Genomic DNA, 14,627 nt, shown 5'->3' with positions numbered 1-14,627 from the left:
AAATATAACAAAAGAGATATTATTAGCCTTGTGAGTGACCATCATTTTCAACACAACTGAGGCAGTATTCTCTAAAGTCAAGGAGAGAACGAAAACTTTCTCCTAAGTTTAAAAAATCTAAAGTTTAATTTCTCAAAGGTTCGTAATTGTTCTTTGGAATTACGTGAATATTAAACATACCGACAGATTTTACCTGTTGATTTAATATACGAATGCTATTTTGGGGAGGAGGTTTTGTTTGATTAGGTTACGTCAGGTAAGGTTAGGTTGCGCTAGGTTAAGCTAAGTTTGGTAAGGTTAGTTTCAGTTAGGTTGAGTTAGAAGCTAAGTTTAGTATGGTTAGGTTATGTTAGGTTAGAGGGAACCAATTCTTAACTAGTGTTGACTGACGCTAACAAGTTACATACATAATGCATATCAGTCAATTACGATAAACATTCATCTTACATTTTTTTTAATTCGGTTAACCAAAGAGTTACATTCTCATATGACTTACAGTTGTCATTTATCTTACTAACCGTGGACCCCAAAACAGCTCGCGGCCAACATTCATTATTTACACGGAGGAAGGCAGCTGTTATGTAACTTAGTAAAGGGATATATTATGTAAGAAGGTATTAATGTCATGTGTTTTATTTTAATGTGTTAACAGTTTTTTTTAATTTAGTTTGACTTCATTTTTATTATTCACACTCTGTCTCTGTCTGGGTGTGTGTGTACGAGTGCGTGTGTAACATATCTGCCAATCCTCCCAGGCTCCCACCACACCCACTTAACCCGGGATCGCATGCAGACGTAACAGCCAATCAGATTTAACCTTCACCCTACGTCACTCTTTCATCTATTTTAAAACGTCACTCAACAGTTTTCTTAGTTCACTTTAATGGTGTGAGGCCCAAGGCTGCCTTGTAATAGTGTGACCTCTGCGTCCATTGCCTACTGTATTGTGTAACAAGTTCATGTAGTTATTTTTTTCCATGGTTCCCCATCGAGTCACAGAGGTCACAGAAAATGGGGTTTTCAAGTTAAAAAATAATTGTACTACTACTTCTACTAATACTACTACTACTAATAATAATACGTATAGTGAAAGGACCTTCTAAACACTAATCATTCATAATAAATAAATAAAAATCACATTAACCAACAAGAAATAAGGAATCATTTTCATTTATTTAAAAAAAATATTTCACGATCTTAAGAAAAACCAATACGATAATTTTTACCTTTGGACTTTACCTGTATATATTGTAATTAATCTTCGTAAAGGTGTTCCAAATAATACGTGTTTCTAAATCTTAAAATATGTCTAATTACTAACGTTCTTCAGGTGTAATAAACTTGGGGAATTAATCACCTGAAACGAAATTTTCCCTATTGGCAAGAAGAGCCGATGGATAATAATAATTAATTACAGTGGAATATTCAGGTGGTTACAGATGGTCAGGTACAAAAATATACAGCAGATGGGTCTTAAATTTCAGATGATTGACGGTGAAAAATACAATGATTTTTTCATTATTATTTTAGGAAGAACAGAGGTATATTGAAGATTAATGAAATGTTGTACAATATGAAGTTTGTTACAGGTGTGTGGATTGAACAAAAGTAATCCTTAAAAGACGCTTCTTTACTTAGTTTAATGCAATGTGTAAAATTTCTTATTATCTCTCCTGGATATGTGTGTTAGGATTCAGTTATTGATAATGCGTCTGTCTGATTTATTAATGAAACTCGTAAGCAATGAGAATGTCTTGCATAATTTCGGTGCTCTTCTGATAGTAGATAGATAGATAAGAGACAAACCGACAGAGAGAGAGGGAGAGAAAGAGAGGCAAATAGATTGATATATTGATAGATATTAATTAAGTAATATCGTTATACAAGTTCACTTTGATTCAATATGCATACATAGACAGCGCAGGTATACAATAATGCGATTCGACGAAGTATTACACAAGAAAACCATTATATATTTATTACCAGTCATGTTTAGATCAATAAAAGTTTGTTACTAAGGCATACTCAGGTCCCCGGCCATACCATAACGAAATCCACTGGGCCATAATTTAGTTCAACAAAGGCAAAATAATGATAAACTCCCCCGCTGCGTCACAATAATGTCCAAGAGGCCATACTTATGTACCATAACGATACAAAATACAAATTATCTCCCGTAGTGCCACAACAAAAGTCCGGCATAATAATAATAATAATAATAATAATAATAATAATAATAATAATAAAAACAAGGTCTTCTGAGATCTTTTCGTAATAATAACATTTCTACAGGACAAGAACATTATTACAATATTTACCGGTAGACACATATTGAATGGCGAGAGAGAGAATACTGTAACAGCTGAAAATTACATTGTATTACCATTTGGCGTTAGGTATAGGTACAGAGACACATGCATTCCTCACTGAAATATGTATATAACTGAACTAAGGGTTCTAAGTTTGAGCGTGTCTGGTAAGATGATGGGCGAGTGGTAGCTAATAATTAATAAGGTGTCGCTACAAGAAGGGCGACTGCCTTAAGTAACGAAGCATTGTGTTTCTAATGTGCCTCTAGTCCCGTGTGCTGTGTGTATGATTAATCAGATTAAAACGCTACCGTAGCTATTTCTTTATTACCAGGTTAAAGAGTTTTCAAATGCATGTTTATAACTGAAGAAAATCGTGTCATACCACATAAATCCTAATGCTGAAATCCTGTTGAAGAGAACCGTCGAGGCTACGGTCGAAATATGTACAATGCTCTCATTTTCTCGCTAATCTTCTACAGCGGGATTTCAGTGACTCGTTTGTACATATCTAGTATTACAAAGCGGAAGAAAGTACAGTGCACTTACGGGAGACACAAGTACTTTCAGCATAAAAGAACATCTAAACACTAATTGTATTCAGTTAAAGTATGAAGCCCACCAGTTACTGCGCATGCGTTGGCTTGTCCAGTCAAAACAAAAACCACAGGAGGGTGTGTCTCTGAACTTCTGAAACTCGTCATTAGTCTGCATCAGTGATCAGGGCGGGTGAGTGGCAGGGTGCTTCTGTCTTCGTACTTCCAGCCATCAGCATTGTTGTCTTACTCAACCATTTAGTAAGTATAAAAAATATGTTACTTAGTACAAGAATTAAATATATTAATGATTGTAGGTACCGTTATGGAGTATTTATGTGTTACAGGTACTATGATGGAGTATTAATGTGTTGCAGGTACCTGTACTATCAATCAATCAGAGCACCGTCCGCATACCTGAGGGTTGGCCTCCCTACCCTCAACTTTGCCCATTATTTCTGTTATTATTCCCTCATCCCTAATTATATGACCAAAGTATCTTTTTTTTTTAATTTCAAATATTTCTCTTGTAGTTTTTGCTAACCTCAGCAGTTCTTCATTTGTTGTCTAGTCAGTGTAATTTATTCTTAGCATTCGCCTATAACGCCATATTTTAAAGGCCTCCAACTTTGGTTTATGCTGAGAGTGTTACGCTTCATACCCGTACAACAATCCTGTCCTGACCATATCCTGTTTTCGCTTGACTTAAATCCTGTTATTTCTTTCGTTCATCTACCATAACAGCCAATGTTACTTCCCAAATACGCACAATGTTTCTACTTAAAGTTCCCCTGTTGCCTACCATAATTTTTATTTTATTATATATTTCCTATTTAGAAAGAACCATTACTTTCGTTTTTACAACACAAACTCTTAAACCACTACTCTGTTAACGAGTTTCTGTAACGCCTCTTCACTACTTGTGATAAGAGCAGTGTCGTCTGCATACTTTACCATTAACTTTTAGTCTTTCATTATCACTTATAACTTCTCTCATTAAGAATTCTGAATATATATTATACAATGTTGGAGAAGGAACACAACCTTGTCTTACTTCCAGTCTAACTGTGAACCAACTAGTAAGTTAATTTTTTTACTAACACTTCGAAGAAGAGTGACCATTCTAATCCTTCTTACTGTCGCTCCATTGCCCTAACTTCATCCCTCTCTAAGATTTTCGAAACTATCTTGAACTCCCATTTTCTCCGTCACCTTGAACGCCTTTCTCTTTTGTCGGATCACCAGTCTGGCTTTCGCCAGGCGAGATCTACTGGTGATCTGCTCTCCTACTGCACCCATCTTTGGTCATCCTCTCTTAGGGATTATGGGGAAACTTTTGTCGTGGCCCTCGACATTTCCAAAGCATTTGACAGGGTATGGCACAAGTCTTTGCTTTCTAAACTTCCCTCTTATGGTTTCTCTCCCCCACTTTGTTTTCTAATCTCTAGCTTCCTTGAGAACCGATCCATGGCACTTGTTCAATTTTTCAATTTCAATTGTTTATTCCTTGATAGAGGAAGCGGGATCCTAGTGCTGTGGCAGTTGTTGTAGAGGGATCGATCTCTCGCTCTTTCTCTACCAATATTGATGTCCCACAGGATTCTGTTCTTTCATCTTCTCTCTTCATTCTTTTTATCAATAATTTACTTCACACTACAACTAATTCTATCCAGTCTTACGCGGATGATTCTACTCTTCACTCTTCTTTACATTTTCCCCTTCCTCCTACTCTCAAACTAGATCTGTTTCTAGAGCTGATATCATTACTTCTATCAATGCGGATCTGTGCAGCATCTCTGAATGGGTAGGTAGAAACTTGGTTAAATTCAATAGTAATAAAATTCAGTATTTACCAATTACACTTTCTAAATTAGATTATCTCCCACCAATTATATTTCAGAATTCTGCCAAATTTTGAAATAGATATGCTAGGCCTCACCATTTCCTCCAATATGTCATGGAAATCACACATCCTTAACATAGCTAAAGCTGCCTCCCGAAAGTTGGGAATGCTGTACAGATGCCGTAGCTACTTCACTCCTGAGCAGTTGCTTCAAGTATATAAGGGATTCATTCAGCCTAACTTGGAGTACTGCTCTCATATCTGTAGTGGCTCTTCTTCTGTCCAACTGTTAGATAGGGTGGAATCAATGGCATTTCGTCTTGTTAACTCTCCTTTAGTTGACAATCTTTCTTCTCTTTCTTTTAGCCGCAATGTTGCTTCACTCTCTCTCTTTTACAGGTACTTTAACGGGCAATGTTAGGTGTATTTGGCATCCTGTGTACCGCCGGCAAGGCAGTGAGCTCGTAACACACGTCTTGCCCGCGGTGCCCACCGTTTCTCTGTGGATGTCGGTCACACTAGAATAACCCGTTATAGTACATCCTTCTTTCCTCACACAGCCAAACTGTGGAATGCTCTGCCTTCTGTGTTTCCATACTTATACAATCTGTCTCACTTTAAAAAAGCTGGTTTTCCGGCATCTTCGGGTATAGATTAACACGGTATAACCTTTTTCTTCTCTGTTTTTAATTTCTTTTTGTTCTTATTTTTACAACCCCCAAGGCCCGTTGTGGGTCGTTCGACCTGTGCCCGGGTGGGCTAATTCCCGTAAAAAGAAAGTATTTTTTCTAAGACTTCTATAAGTTTATTGTATTTTACCTTATCAAAAGACTTTTCAAAATCAACTAAGCAGATATACAAATTTCTTTGGATCTCTAAAGCCCTTTCCCTCGAAGTGGTACTATGATGGACAGTTAATGTGTTGCACGTGGCGTATTAATGTGTTACAGGAGCCGTAAGGGAATATTAAAGTTTGTTCCAGATGAAGGAATATTTCTGTGTTGCAAATAGTGAAGTATTATGTTGCAGGAACCGTGATGCTGCCGTTGGCTTGGCTGTTGTTGATGGCTGCAACATGCGTCAACCTCGCCTCGTCCACCACACCAGTCATCGGTAAATATCATGTCCATCCTGCCATTCATAGACTCATATCATGCTGCCTTACTTAAGACGAAGACCACATTCTGGTTATCGACCGAAAGACCGAGCGCTACAGTATAGATGCCTGAAATAATGTGTTCTTTTTTTAAAGTTGTCGATGTTCAGGCATATTCAAGAGACCGTACACGTTCAATATTTGCCAACAGTGATTAGCAGATAATAGAAATGCAATAGTCTCAAATTGTTAACCGAACACACAACGACACAAGTTCCTAATTTAACAAATTGAAAACGTCACTTCTCGTCTGACTCTGACCAGCAAAGTCGGTTGGGTCTGGCGATAGCACCGGGATGGAGGACTGCCTGGGAACACGTTACTGGAACTAAGCACCTCATGGCTTGTCGGCTATCCTTGGTCAAATTAACTAAATATCAATAATCACTATGCAAATTACACTTACTCGGTAGAAAATGTGTTATAGTCTGTATGGTTATATTATAAAAGTTTAAAAAATAAGAATAACTACTACATGTATAACTTATCGATTTTTCTGTCATCACTCACAAATAACCAATTACCTGATCCATATATAAATAATTTCTCCATGAATATAATATTAGAAATGATTTGTCACCTAAATTATTTCTATAAAGGAGAACATTGCAATAAAAAAAACATCCAGTACCTTATCAGTAGTCGGAAACTATTTTAAGTTCGTAGACGATGCATTAAACTGAGTGTCTAGTAAGGCGCGTACCAAAGGGGAATTATTGTTTTTTACTTGTTTTTTTCTTCTTCTCAGGTGAGGTAATCATAACAAATAACAAAGATAACAAATAACGAAGATAAGTCATGAAGATAAATCGAATGAACCACTGAAGTCTCTGATTTTTACCCCTCTTGATATCACTGGCTGAGGGTCACGTAAAAATGGTTCTCTTGCTCCACCGCCATCATGCGAGAGGTATATGGAACGGAGACCCCAGTGGCCAGTCGTTGGCTAAAACTTCACCTGATTGAATGTACTCAGACTTGCAGGTGCTGGGCATAAATCACTAATTTGTATACAATAACAATATCAATCGTACATCATTGTAATTCGTATTATATCGCTTTAATCTCATGCAGGTGTGGTGCTGGAAGAGACGACACCGGGAAAGGCGCCAGAGGACCACAAACACCTGAAGGAGACGATGAAGAGCTTGAGTATCGAGCTGAACTTTACCGTACAGATTATTATTACCACAAGTCCTGCCTCGTTTCCCTCACAGATTCCTGGTAATATTACTGACACGCAAGACTGTGGTGTATATATGTGTGTAAAAAAAGGAGGGGATGACTAATAATTCGTTTATTATTTATTTTGTTATTTATTCATTAGCTGAAGAGACACGACATGGAGCTAACCTAATCTAAGTTCACCTAAGCTAACCTAACCAGCCAAACCTAATCTACCCCAGCTTGACCTAACGTAACCTAACCTGATCTAACCTAACTAAATTTTCCCTTACCGTATTAAACTTAACTTAGCTAACATTTTCCTTATGTTGGCAGGAGTCGTTGGCTTGGTCGCTTATGGGCGGTGCTGGAAGGGGGGCGTGGTGGGCGTAATGGAAGACCTTGGCGTAGGCGTACCAGTTCTAAGCTTGATGGTAGAGAGTTGTGGTAACCTATCAACACCATCTACACTACTGCCTCTCTACACCCTTATGGTAAAGAGTTACACTTAATCAACTACACTACCGCCACTCTACACTAACCTAACCTAACCTAACCCCCCCAGGTAACGTGAGGGTGTTCAATCATCAGGTAAAATAAACTGGAGGTGAAAACTAATCTTTAAGTGACCTAAACAGACCTTCTTTACCAACACAAGTCTCAATAAACATAACCTCGTTTCATAGTGATTCATTTAATAAAACTGTTAGTACCTTTTAGGACCACCAGAGGACGTACTGTTTACCTAGGATACTGACGGAGTGGGTGAAGGGGGTGTTGACACGTCTCCACCTCCACACGCCCGTAGTATCACCCTCAACACACGCCTACAACCTCACCCACGCCCTCACACACCATCTGGCTAGCTTTCAACGCGTAGGGTAAGTTTTATAAGCGTTCAGGAGTGTATGTACAGTATGTTGATGGTGGTAATATAGCTGTATCTTTTGTACCACTGTATCCTTGTGTCCTTGAACTCCTGTATCCCTGTATTCTTGAACTCCTGTATCCCTGTATCGTCCCCACAGACACCAGGAGCTGACTGGATGTTGGGTGACGTCTCCAGCCAAAGATCTGAGCCAACACACTCCACTGAGAGGTCAGGAGTACAGAGCTCACGTGAGGGCCACTATCAAAGCTCTACTGCAGGGTCATGTACTCACCATCGTCCTCAAACACGTGAGAGAGAGAGAGAGAGAGAGAGAGAGAGAGAGAGAGAGAGAGAGAGAGAGAGAGAGAGAGTCACCACCAGTAAAATATTATATGAATTTCTTTTAAAATTTACTTAAAATATATTAAAAACAATTCTAAAAAAAGAAATCGCCATGAATACCCCTGACTAAACTGACTAAACTGACTAAACTGACTAGACTGACTAAAACTAACTATTAAGATTAGGACCCCACTATAGCTAGTCTAATCACCACATCCTCCAGAGGGCGCCGTACGTGTTCCTGGAGCTCAGAGGACGTCAAGTCATCGGTTCTTCAGGGATACTCATTGAACTGCTCCACACCCTGACTCAGATTTACAACTTCACGTGAGTACACTCGTTCGATACCACCATCCTGCTGTTTCTAGTGATGGGTGTATGTGTGTGTATGGCCTATATGTATGTGTATGTATGTATGGTTCTCGTGTACGTATCCTCACCTACAGGTACATCATGAAACTACCTGACGATGGCAAGTGGGGCTCCATCAGTAGTGACGGATCCTGGAACGGTATGGTGGGGGAAGTGCATAGAAACGTGAGTAATAGCTCTGTCTGTCTATCTATCTATCTATCTATCTATCTATCTATCTATCTATCTATCTATCTATCTATCTATCTATCTATCTATCTATCTATCTATCTATCTATCTATCTATCTATCTATCTATCTATCTATCTATCTATCTATCTATCTATCTATCTATCTATCTATCTATATGTCTGTCTGTCTGTCTGTCTGTCTGTCTGTCTGTCTGTCTGTCTGTCTGTCTATCTGTCTATCGTACAAGCTCATTCCTACTCTCTCTCCTATAGCATTAATAGTAGTACTATATACTACTACTACTACTACTACTACTACTACTACTACTACTACTACTACTACAACTACTACTACTACTACTACTACTACTACTACTACTACAGTACTACTACTACTACTACTAAATACATTGATTCAGCAAGTATACCAACAATGCACTACTTGTCTCTTTCTCCTGAACCAGTTAAATTCTACAGGAGCTTCATGCCTCTCTCCTTCAGCCCTCCTCCCTCCACAGGAGCTTCATGCCTCTCCTTCATCCTCCTCCCCTACAGGAGCTTCATGCCTCTCTCCTTCATCCTCTCCCCTACAGAGCTTCATGCCTCTCTCCTTCATCCCTCCTCCCCCCTACAGGGCTTCTTCTCTCCTTCATCCCTCCTCCCCCACAGGAGCTTCATGCCTCCCATCCCTCCTCCCCTACAGGAGCTTCATGCCTCTCTCCTTCCTCCTCCTCTCCATACAGGAGCGTTATGCCTCTCTCCTTCACCACTCCTCCACCTACAGGAGCTTCATGCCCTCTCCTTCCTCCCTCCTCCCCCCTACAGGAGCTCGTGCCTTTCTCCCTCCATACCCCCCAAAGGGAGCTCATGCCTCTCTCATTCCTCCCCTCCCCCTACAGGAGCTTCATGCCTCTCTCATTCCTCCCTCCTCCCCCTACAGGAGCTTCGTGCTTCTCTCCTTCATCCCCGTACAGGAGCTTCATGCCTCTCTCCTTCCTCCCTCCTCCCCCTACAGGAGATGGATATGGCCCTGGGTCCTACGTCGATCACAGAGGAGAGAGAAAAGGCGATTGACTTCACCACTCCGTTTGACTTCGAGCCGTGGGACATTATGATCCCAGCCTCTCAGGAGAATGTTGATCTCTCTGCTTTCTTGATGCCGTTCAGTGGCTATGTGAGTATTGTATTGTGTTGCGTTGCGTTGTGTTGTATGTGTGTTGTGTTGTTTTGTGTTGTGTTGTGTATGTATATATTGTCTATGTTATGCATGCTCGTATGTATATGTATGTGTATATCAAAGTATTTCTAAGTATACAAGTATAATATTATTAACCCTATATATCTCAGTTGTTTACCCTATATTGAACATTTAAATACTCGTTTCTTATCTCTCTTATCATTTTAACAGCATCAATGAAATAACTTTATCTTTATTCACCTGTATGTCGTCGCCAGGTGTGGGTGGGCGTGATGATGTCCTGGATAGCGGTGGGTGTGATGCTGTTTCTCCTGTCCAAGTCTGATTACCATCTGTCTGTTTTTTCCGTCCAATCTTCTTCAGGTCCCCGTTCACCTTCCGTCCTGAGATTTCTTTTAGAATCCCTTGGGTCTCTTCTTAGTCAGAGTAAGTAGTAGTAGTAATAGTAGTAGTTAGTAGTAGTAGTAGTAGAGAATTCAGAATGTTGATCAAGGCAGCTTCACTCCTCTAGTGTTCACAACCTCTGGTGGGATGGGACCAAGTGCAAGATGCTTCTACGCCAGACTCGCGGAGTTGACCTCCGAACTGAAGCAGCAGCCCAGAAGTTATGTTACAGCCTGGATGAGATGTCGAATGTTCTTCCCTCTCCTTAGGTCGGCTTTGCTCTGCCTCAGGAAACGAGAGCTTCTGCCCCAATGCCGACATCAGCTGCAGATATTGACTATGAGGCTACAGTCACTGAATGCCGCATAGATCTGCGGCTCAACTAAGTCAACACAGCTAGGATAGCTACTTATGTATTAGGATATTTGATATTAAGGTAATAAAATGGCGGCGAAGGTATGGCTATTGGGGGAGGCTGGAGGACATTGTAAAAAAAAATAGTAGTTAGTAGTAGTAGTAGTAGTATAAGAGAAGGTTGGAGGCCACGTCATTGAAAAAAAGTAGTACTTGTAGTAGTAGTAAGTTCTGGGCCGTAAGTGTTAAGTCGGTAAGTCAAACCAACACTGATCATGGTAGGTGTTATCAGTTCAGTAAATTCAATAAATGATAATGGCGTTTGATGATTTGATATTTTGTGTTACTCGTGTACAAAGTCATAGCTCTCTAGACCAATACGTGTGTGTGTGTGTGAGAGAGAGACAGAGAGAGAGTGTCTGTGTGAATAATAATAATAATAATAATAATAATTAACGGTTTATTGAAAGAGCTTGGCAGCCAGAAGGCTGAAAATATACAGTTACATATTTGGGGAATGGGTTACGAATTACAAATAATATACAAGCGACATAAGTGACACAAATAAGACATATAGTAACTTAGATGGGGATCAGCTCAAACTACAGTTCATTTCAACATAGTGACAGTGTAGGGAGCAGTGTTTACTGGGAGTGAATACACTGATTTATTACATGTTATTGATAATTTTTACAATGGTTGGGACTGGGCTGTTCTTATAGCGATCAGTTCGTGCACGTATGGGCTGGATGCGGTTGTGGTGTCGAACAGCAATTCTCGGACAGGGGATCTCAGGTGGTAGTAGGGGCCGGTGTCGGGGATGGTGTAGAAGCTTCTTACCAAATTTGCAGATGAGGCCGTGGTGATGGTCAGTGAGAGTCGAAAGGGTCAGTGTGTTGAGCGCTTCTTGATATGTGGAGTAGGAAGGGGAGAGAATAATCTTGCATGCCCTCTTTTGCACTTTTTCTAGGTGTTTACGTTGTGTGGCATTTAGGGAGGAAGACCAGGTGGGGGAGGCATAGGTGAGCTTGGGAAGTATGAATGTTGTGTATACACTGAGGAGCTCGTGTGCGGGAACTCCGAGGGACTTGAGTCGGCGGAGGAGGTGGAGACGGAAACTGGAGGATTTGACAACTTCACTGACGTGTGGTTTCCAATTTAGTTTGTTGTCTATGGTGACGCCGAGGAGCTTCGTGGAATCTACAACCTGGAGTGTGTTCGGACCTAGGGTAATGGAAGGAGGTGGGACAATGTCGGAGGAGAGGTTGATGTGCATAACCATGGTCTTGGTATGGTTGATGGTGACATGGTTGTTGGTGGCCCAGTTTTGGAGACTGGTCAATAAATCCTGAAGGGCGGTGTGTGTGTATGTATGTATGTGTACGTAGGGCTTATCAGCATAATAATATTTCCTTTATACTTAAATCATCAAAGCTCATCAGTAGTTTACTCCCCGATGAAAAAAAAAAAAAAATCCCCAATAACTTTTCTTCCATCAACAGGTATCAGACAACCCAGAAGTGAGACTGTGAAGGTGTTATCAGGATGGTGGTGGGTCTTCTGTGTCATAACCATCGCTTCCTACTCCAGTAAATTGATAGCTTCCATTACTGTCAGATTTACGACGCCACCTGTTACCTCGTTGCTACAGATGGTGGAAACTCAACCTATAGTCTGGACCTACCAAGCAAACAGTGCCATGGAGGAGCTGTTTAAGGTGCCTCTCTCTCTTTGTGTCTCTTTGTCTGTCTGTCTGTATATTATGTATGTATGTGTGTGTATGTGTTTGTTTATGCATATACTCGTATGTGTGTTTCTGTGTATGTATGTCTTTGTGTGTATATGTTTATGTGTGGTTGTGTGCAGTATGTGTTATTGTGTAAGTATGTGTTAACGTATATTTGTTTGTGTGTTTATGTATATGTGTGTGCTCTAAACATCTACGGTAAATTTGCTTGTCAATATCTTTGCAGTTCGTAAGATAGCCAATAACAACTTTGTTCTTACAGTATTCGGAGGCCGGTAGTATGTTCGGTAAGGTAGGTCAGCTACACCGTGAGAGAGAAGGTCTCTTAGTGAAAAGTTTTAAGGGAGGAGTTGAAGCCGTTCTGGAAAAGGAATTTGCATATATTGAGGTAAGTACAAATACATTTTTTTGGGTATATTAATTAGTCATATAGTTCTAGTCTACAAATAACCGACTAAATGCTCTATTATGCTATATTTAATAATATTATCATATATACGAACTATTATTATCATATATATTTGTCAATACTGTACTATACCACATGGTTATAAACTGTAGCAATATATTCGCAAACTTGCTATTTATTTTCGGCGTAATATTGCCTAATAATAGAGGAACACTCGTACTAAAATATGTAATCCTTTTAGCACTGTATTCCTGTAATGTTGATTTGATTTCACCATATAGTAACAGTGTATGTATCCCTGTATTACTGTACCCGCTGTATCACTACTGTAGGACGCGTCGCTGCTGGAGTATGCCATCGCAGACGACCTGGCTGTGCATGGTGACTGTCGGATGAGTTTAGTCGGTGACCATTTCTTCTTTACGCGATTCGGGATGATTTTGCAGCGAAAGTCACCCTATAGAGAAGCCTTCAGTTACGAGTAAGTGACAGAGGTAGTGGTGTGAAATGGTAGTGATAAAAGCAGTAATGGTAGTAGTAGTAGTGATAATGGCAAAAGTAATAGTGGTAGTAGTGGTAATGCTGACAATAGTGGTAGTAATAGTGGGAGTACTGGTAGTGATGGTGACATTAGTATGGTTTGGCTTCCAGGATCCTCCAGTTCATCCAGACGGGGTTGATGGACGCCTGGAAGAAGAGGTTTTGGCCTGGTGCGAGTCGTTGTGTCGGTGCTGCAGCCAAGAGACCCGTTAGAGCTCTTAACTTCCTGGACGTAGCGGGAACACTGTTACTTCTGTTGGGAGGCTTGGCGCTCTCAGCTCTCCTTTTCCTGGTGGAGATGATGTATTCTAGATGCCACGGATGGACGCCTGGGAGAGGAACTGCAGGTCTTAAGTGACTCGTCCCTGGCAAAGACCCATGCATAATAAGCCTTTAAGTTTCTTGAATGTGTTACTCTCATTTCCTCTATTATGATGACAGTGTGTGCTCGGTGTTGACCACAAGCCCGACTAACTCCTTTGTTCATTAGATGCCTCACTGATGCCAATATCAGATTCATTTGATGTTGACACCTTCCTGACTCATGCCCCCCGTCCTGATGTCTATTCTTGAGGCATGGCAGTACTCTCTAGTATATGAAATGCTGGATTTACAAACACAAGCTCTCACTCTTGTAGTCTGCCCTGTTGATACCCTGTTCAAGTGCTGATTTATTGGCTACCAACACTGATGTTTATTACTAATTTGTTCTTGTTGATTTTTAGCTGTTTCTGTCCTTTGCAGTGTAGATGTTAGTTGTTGCTGTCTATTGAAGAGAGAGAGAGAGAGAGAGAGAGAGAGAGTGTTAAAAAACGCTAATGTCACCTTAGTATCACAAACAATGATTCAAGTTTGTGTTAGTATAAGCACCACCTAACTTACTATGTGTAAACATTATTATAAACAAAGTCCAATATATCAGCGTTTTATCCCATTATAATCATGAGTATTGTAAATAATGTACATATATGTTGTAAATATTCACTAAGAAATAAAAGAGGGAGAGTACAGCAGTAAGCATAACAAGTTAGTATAATATATAAGCCAAGTACAGGTAAATTATAGTACTTATTACAGGGTTCAAGGTGATAGCCCCAGGGAGCGAAGGGGTTAATGAGGATAATTTTCAACTAAGTCACAGGTGTAAATTCTCAGGATTAATAGCTCCAGATAATTGTATTTAATGGGCCCAAAAGATCTACTCTAGAATTAACTATCGTGAGAATGTAAGG

General features: G+C 40.1%; 1 protein-coding gene across 1 annotated transcript; it reads left to right on the top strand.

The window, feature by feature from the left end:
• The first annotated feature begins 3,023 nt into the window (after positions 1 to 3,023).
• LOC121853645 (probable glutamate receptor) lies at positions 3,024 to 14,311 on the top strand. The gene is made up of 14 exons (XM_042347924.1): positions 3,024 to 3,106; positions 5,718 to 5,801; positions 6,919 to 7,068; positions 7,345 to 7,502; positions 7,729 to 7,889; positions 8,037 to 8,187; positions 8,445 to 8,548; positions 8,668 to 8,758; positions 9,779 to 9,937; positions 10,219 to 10,387; positions 12,202 to 12,416; positions 12,709 to 12,834; positions 13,188 to 13,336; positions 13,507 to 14,311. Exons 2-14 carry the CDS (start codon positions 5,726 to 5,728, stop codon positions 13,751 to 13,753), a joined length of 1,956 nt encoding a protein of 651 aa, XP_042203858.1. The 5' UTR covers positions 3,024 to 3,106; positions 5,718 to 5,725; the 3' UTR covers positions 13,754 to 14,311.
• The last annotated feature ends 316 nt before the right edge of the window (positions 14,312 to 14,627 follow it).

This window comes from Homarus americanus, unplaced genomic scaffold, assembly GCF_018991925.1.
Source record: "Homarus americanus isolate GMGI-L3 unplaced genomic scaffold, GMGI_Hamer_2.0 scaffold4896, whole genome shotgun sequence".
NCBI classification, from domain to species: Eukaryota; Metazoa; Arthropoda; class Malacostraca; order Decapoda; family Nephropidae; genus Homarus; species Homarus americanus.
The sequence above is the reverse complement of the archived record's forward strand: the minus strand, read 5'-3'. Positions and strand labels throughout refer to the sequence as shown.

Coding starts and splice junctions, on each gene's coding strand:
- LOC121853645 (XM_042347924.1), top strand. CDS start 5,726: ATGCTGCCGTTGGCTTGGCTGTTGTTGATGGCTGCAACATGCGTCAAC. Junction 8,188..8,444: donor TCACCATCGTCCTCAAACAC/GTGAGAGAGAGA, acceptor CACATCCTCCAG/AGGGCGCCGTACGTGTTCCT. Junction 10,388..12,201: donor TGGGTCTCTTCTTAGTCAGA/GTAAGTAGTAGT, acceptor TTCCATCAACAG/GTATCAGACAACCCAGAAGT.